The sequence below is a fragment of the Microtus pennsylvanicus genome, chromosome 11 (genome assembly GCF_037038515.1).
Source record: "Microtus pennsylvanicus isolate mMicPen1 chromosome 11, mMicPen1.hap1, whole genome shotgun sequence".
Lineage (NCBI taxonomy): Eukaryota > Metazoa > Chordata > Mammalia > Rodentia > Cricetidae > Microtus > Microtus pennsylvanicus.
In genome coordinates, this window is record NC_134589.1 from 55,818,452 (window position 1) to 55,825,093 (window position 6,642).

Consider the following 6,642-nt stretch of genomic DNA (forward strand, 5'->3'; position numbering starts at 1 on the left):
CTGTAGAGGACCCCAGTTTGGGTCTCAGCACCTCTGGCAGGCTAAAACTACCGCACCAGAGAAGCCAACACCTTTTGGCCCCTGCAGAGACTGCATGCAGTAGTATAAACTTAGACACATTTGCACACAAAATTAAAAAGATGAATTATTTTTAAAGTGAAGGGCTGGTGCCCAGAGTTTGGCCATAGACTTTATCTATCCCCCTATGTCCATCTGGCAAAATCTTAGAACAGGTTGGCATGGAGACCACCAGTGCTATATTCCCCTAGGCCTCAGAAGGCAATGCAGGTACACTTGGTGAATCCAGCTACTTAAAAGACCAACCCTTTCTGCTTCTACTCAAAGTAATGAAAATGCCTACATTCAGAAACCAAACTACAAGGTGGCTCTGCTTCCTCGGTGGTTCTTGCTTCTGCAGTAAAGTGGGGAAGCCTAGGAGGCAGTACATTCTCGGTTAGTCATTGCAAATGAGATTATAAGCGGATGTGAGAAAAATGTTAAGGAATTAAGTTACATATTTTATGTTTATTGGCTGTCAAAGGGAGTTTAGATTTCTGAAAGGTTCTAAATTAAGTATTGCATTTTAAAAAATTAGACCTTAGTTTTCTAGCATAGTATTTAAGTGCATAGCAATTACAGATTCATATCCGGCCAGCCCTGCCACACAAAATACTCCTAGCACCCCGCAAAGTTTACATTCATCACAACTGACGAATGCAGTGACACACCGGAGTCCACAGTTTGCTTGGGGATCTCTCGTAGTGTTGCCCTTCCTATGGGTTTGGACAAATACATCTAAGCACATACCACAGTCATAGGTGCACGGTGCATAGCTTCACTGCTGTTCACATTTGTGTCAGGGAGGTCTGTTTGTGTGGGTGGAGGGGAGTATATACACACACATGCATATGGAGACCACAGGTCAACCGTGAATGATGTTCTTCCTCAGGAGCCATCCATCTTATCTGGGTCACTCATTGACCTGGAACTTACCAGTTACACAGGGCTAGATGGCCAGTGAGCTCTCCATCTCCCCAGCACTGGGACTAAAAGGCTCCTACCACCATACCTGACTGTTTTGTTTTGTTTTGTTTTTACAGGGAATCTGGAGGATAGATCTCAGGTCCTCATACTTGCCTGGCAAACATTTTTGCCAACTAAGTTAAGCTATTTCCCTAGACCATGCCACTTATTTTAATAGTAAACACATCATGTCTTATAACAAAACTTAGTCTTGGTTTCAGGCTTCACTGAATCCTCGTAAAAGTATTGTTGATAACCAGAAACAAATGACTTCTCTTCACAAGCAAAGGTCAGGTGCTGTCTCAAGTCTCAAAGGATGGATGGATGAACTTGTCTCACTGACACGGTCCTCAAAGTAGAACCAGGGCATTTTCATCATACTTCACCACTACCAACAGTCTGTGACCTAAAGACCTATGAATCCTGTGGGGTTGCAGCATGGAACAAATCCAAGACTCCCCATGTACAGTCAATAACTTCCATAGATAAACTCAAACTTGATAAGACCCAGAACAGTTTTGTGGGGTAGCAAACTTGGCACTATCATTTCCCAGGCAGGGTGGTAGACACCTGCAATTCCAGCACTTGGGAGGCAGAAGGAATGTGAGTTGGAGACCAGTCATGGTTATGAAATCTTTTACACAAATGTGGGTGATCATTTCTCATTATTTTTTTCTTGCTAGCTCTGTGTTACTTTGTTTTTTTTGTAATAATCTATTATTTTGTATATATCCTTTTAACCACATTGGCAAGCAAATGGTAACATAGGCACATTAAGTTTTTTGTTGTTGTCTTGGTTTGTTGAGACAGGGCTTCTCTTTGTAGCCCTGGATGTCCTGGAACTCACTCTATAGACAAGGCTGGCCTCAAACTCAGAGAGATCTGCCTGCCTCTGCATCCTGAGTGCTGAAATTAAAGGCATGTGCCACCAATACCAGCTTAAACTTTTTTTTAAGCTGTAACACATAAGGTTTGTAACACGCCCTGGAAAAGGTGCATACATTCTACATTTTCCATCAATGGGAAACATAGCCTTCCCATCTATGGGGAGCACTCTGAGAACCCAGCTTAATACCTAGTCTCATTATCCTCTGCATCTCTGCCGTGCTCTGCCCCTGCCTTTCCTTGGCCCCTTTACTCACGTTCATGCTGAGTTCACAAATGCTCTTGGGATCCAGGAGAGCCAGCTTAAATTCACCCTTCCCCTTTCACAAATGAGGACTTCCCACTGAAGATCAGTGTCCTACTCTGCCCCTTTCACTGCCACCTGACTTCTTTATCCTCGCTTGAAATGCGACAGTAAAACCAATCCAAAGGCCTGAGTGTTGAAGCCTCTATGTTGTTAGGGACATCCATGCCTGCCAGGACACAATGTAGCTACTGGGGACATAAAATGCAGCCAACAGGACTGAGCCTGTAAAAAGTTTCCTAAATTTGCTAGACCTATTGTGGGAGCCATCAGCACCTAGGCGCAGTAATTCCAGTAGGAATGCAGCTCATGCACCTGTACTGCCCCAGCAAGGTATTGTAGCAGCAGCTTTTTCTTTTAGCATTGCCACTGTGAAATCGCAGCAGTGGGTACTAGGCATGTTCTAAAGCAACACAGCCTTGATAAGACAAATATTGCAAAAGCAAATACAAGCCAGGCCCACACTAGCAGCCTCTACAGCTGGAGTCAGCTCCTACTATGAGTCAAAGGATGCAGAGGTCAGTGCTTCCTGAGATGTCTGCCCCCTTACTTTGTCCTACTCTTGGTCTTTAGGGGGAGCTGACCATGACCAGTGAGATGGAAAACTTACAGAATGCCCTGTACCTAGATGTGGTCCCAGAACCCTGGGCCAGGCGAGCTTACCCTTCCACGGCAGGTCTGGCAGCCTGGTTTCTGGATCTGCTTAACAGAATCAAAGAGCTGGAGGCCTGGACAGGCGACTTCTCGATGCCCTCAACTGTGTGGTTGACAGGCTTCTTCAACCCCCAGTCCTTCCTGACTGCCATTATGCAGTCCATGGCCCGAAAGAATGAATGGCCACTAGACCAGATGGCCCTGCAATGCGATGTGACGAAGAAGAACAGAGAGGAGATCCGGAGCCCTCCTCGGGAAGGGGCTTACATCTATGGCCTCTTCATGGAAGGTGCCTGCTGGGACACACAGGTATGTACAGTCTGGGGACAAGTCAAAGGAACCTTGGGGCAAGCTGGGTGACATGCACAGTGACTCCCCGGTGCAGTGCTTTGAAATCTTTTGACCAAGGTGCACTTTCTCCCGAGACCATTTTTACCCAGCCAAGAATGGTGCAAGAGCATGGGCTCTGATTGGAGGAGAGTGTACATAATATGAGGCCTGTGCAAAAACCGGTGCATCTAACACAAGACCACCATTTACTAACCATGTGGCTGTGGACCCCCATTCACCAAACTGCTAAGTGGGAGAACAGCGTTGTGAAAATCAAACAGGTTACCGTGTAAGAGAATTGGACTGCGTCTGGCACACGGACAGCTGATGATGCCACAGCACTGATGAAAACTGGCAATGGGGCACTGCATTTCTGCAGTGACGAACCCAATCTGAAACTAGAAGGTTATTACTCTCCAGGAACACTGACTCATATGCTTTAAAAGGGCTGGCGTTATGGTATGTTGAAAACAAATAGTCTGCACTCCCTGCTCCTCCTCAGCACGTACATTCTGCCCTGAGGACCAATGAGAGCCCCACAGTTCCCTAGTTCTGTCACACACCGTGCCTCCCATCAGCCTCAGAGAGCTAGAAAGACAAATCCTTTCGGTACACTTCATGAAAACAAACCTGATTATTCTGTCCATAACAAAAGCAGATCAGAGTCACATGGGCACAGGGGTCAGCGTTCCCAATGGACACTGTGAAGCATTCAGCACCACGCGTGGGCCAGCAGTTGGGAAAGCAGCAGATTAAATAGTTAAATACCTTCTGAACTCTATAAAAATCTGGTCTTCAGTGTGCTTGTTGCAAGTCCAAATTTATTTGACTAGGGACTCTTTCATTCCTGAGAAAGTTTCATAGAATCAGTAGAAACTTTATAGCCAACTAGACAGTGGTCCTACATAATCCTATCAAGGCATCTCAGAAGACAGACAGTCCCAGCTGAAAAGTTACAAACTGGTGAACACTCTTCCTGTCCCCAGTTAAAGAAACAATGTGCCTCCTTGCAAAAAGTTGAAATGCTCTACAGGTGAAATGACCACATAATGAAGCTCCAAAGAGGTAGCACAACTGGTCCCAGCTCTAACCTCAAAACTGAAAGCCTTTGCTGGCAGAAACGGTGCAGCCTTCCCCACTAGCTCTCTAGCACCTGCCTGACATCTGTCAAATACTTGTTCTTTATAGTCTAAGGAAAGGGATGTATGAAAAAGTATAAAAGAAGGGGAACCTACCTGGAGATGGATCAGTCTATACGTTCAGAGTTTTACAACAGCAGCTGACTTAAAGCCAGTTGTGGTATCACGTGCTTATAATCCCAGCACTCGGGAAGCTAAGGCAGGAGGCTCATGACTTTGGGTACAGCTCTGGCTACACAGCAACACCTCCCTTTCAAAAGAACAAACAAAAAAAAAAAACCACTGATTTATGCTGAACAAATAGAAATTTTTAGAGTATGAGATAGTTTGCACTGTGGGTTAACGGGAGACTGAAGAGCGGGCAGGAATGAGGGCGGGATGTCTGTCTCTCGCAGAAGCAAGGCTAGCTGGCTGATGGCTGACTGAGTGGCTCTATTTGCATTCTTGTTCTTAGGCTGGGATCATTACAGAGGCGAAGCTGAAGGACCTGACACCCCCCATGCCTGTGATGTTCCTCAAGGCCATTCCAGCAGATAAACAAGATTGCCGAAGTGCCTATGCTTGTCCTGTGTACAAGACTTGTCAGCGGGGACCCACCTTCGTGTGGACTTTCCACCTGAAGACTAAAGAAAACCCATCCAAGTGGGTTCTAGCTGGGGTTGCCTTGCTTCTCCAGATTTAACATCTCGACGAGCCCTTGGAGAGCGAAGGAGGGTGGCTGGAGGCTCCCTGACAGGAAAGTGGGAGGGAGGTAACAGCATATTTTTAGGAATAAATCATAGGCACCAACCTTCTGCAGAATTTCTCTGGGGGATTCAGGGTGCCTGCAGTGAAGCTGAGATGGAGAGTCGGCCCAGGAATAATGGGAGAACTCTGTATTAGTGAATTTTTTTCTAATAAAATGATTTATTCTTCAACTCCTCTAAGAATTATTGAGTCATAAATAATGGTGAAGAGACCAAGAGAATCAAGCCAGGAATGAACTCTGATCCTGTTACACAGAGCAGTCTTGGACTCGGTGCTCTCAGAGCCTCAAGCGCATAGGCAGTGCCCATCAGTCAGAATTTCCATCATTACTGTTTGAGAAGCATTAGTATTTCTCTAGGGAGTCAAAGAATAAGTACTCAAAGCTTTGCAAGCCAGGCTTGGCTAGAAACCCTCTATGTGGCCACTGTAGCCCAAAGCAGCCTAGACAACAAGTAAACAGTGGGTGTGGCTTTGTTCCAGTAAGACTCACAAATGCCTCTGCTGTAGCAGCTGTTACAGGGTATCTGTCAGTGACCTGTGATTCAGTTACACACCTAGGAAATGTTTTTACTTACTGTCTGATGAGGACACAACTGTGAACACGAAAGAAGATCCTGCTAGCGCTGTTCTGAACACTACTTATGGGAGACCCAAGGAGAAACTTCTCCCATAAAGCTACTCACCTGAAACTTTCCAGATTTCCCACTGTAGAGATACCCACTAGAAACCAAAGGCTTTCCACACAGCTCCGAGAGGTGACTTTGGTAAGCAAGGTCAGGGTGCGCAGGGAGGCTCTTCCTTCACATCCTTGCAGCAGGTTACTTCTGATAGTGGTCCACCAACTAGAGCAGACACCAGAAGTTCCTGGAGGACTTGTTAAAGCAAAGATGAGAGTCCTGTCCTGCACAATTCTAACTAGACTTGAAAAGGTTTAAGAAAGAAATGGAAGAGGGCGAGCTTCTCTAGGAATGGGGGAAGGAGATAAACTCCTAAGATGAAGGGAAGTAGATAAAACAATAAGGATGTCTGAAAACGTCACAAGGAATCATACTATTATCAAAGACACCTATTAATACACATATAAATATGCATTTATAGTTTTGATAAACTTTTCTCATCTGAACTAAGTCTTTGCCTCCAAGAATCAAAGACTAAGAGAAATCCCAACACCAAACATGAGAAGCTGTCTTTTGAGCTGTTGGCAAGGACTATCCAAAAGACTCCCAAACAGCCTATTGCTATTGCTCTTGGTTACCCCCAGAGGTGGAAGGTTAAGTTCGTATTGTTGAAGACACCATGCACTTCAGAAACAGGGCACAAAGACCCCTGAGCTGTAACTGACATAAATAAACACCCCATTCCTGAGAACTAACTTTCATGGTACCATAAGGCACCATGCAAGCTTCCAAAGAGGCAACCAACAGTCCTACTTGGCTACGATGCCTATGAAACACATCAACAACCAGCATGGCACAATAACCCTATGGGTGTAGTAATGGCAATGCATACCTTGGCAGTAACCAACAGTACTCTAACTGGACTTAGGATTTGCTCAATCAG

At 45.5% G+C, this 6,642-nt stretch overlaps 1 protein-coding gene across 1 annotated transcript in view; it reads left to right on the plus strand.

Moving 5' to 3' along the window:
* Dnah9 (dynein axonemal heavy chain 9) overlaps window positions 1-5,250 on the plus strand; it is a 328,999-nt gene extending 323,749 nt beyond the window's left edge. The window contains exons 68-69 of the mRNA XM_075992137.1: window positions 2,786-3,175; window positions 4,790-5,250. Of these exons, the coding sequence (XP_075848252.1) occupies window positions 2,786-3,175; window positions 4,790-5,017 (618 nt within the window). The 3' untranslated portion in view covers window positions 5,018-5,250. The remainder of the gene's footprint in view (window positions 1-2,785; window positions 3,176-4,789) is intronic.
* Window positions 5,251-6,642: the final 1,392 nt, after the last annotated feature.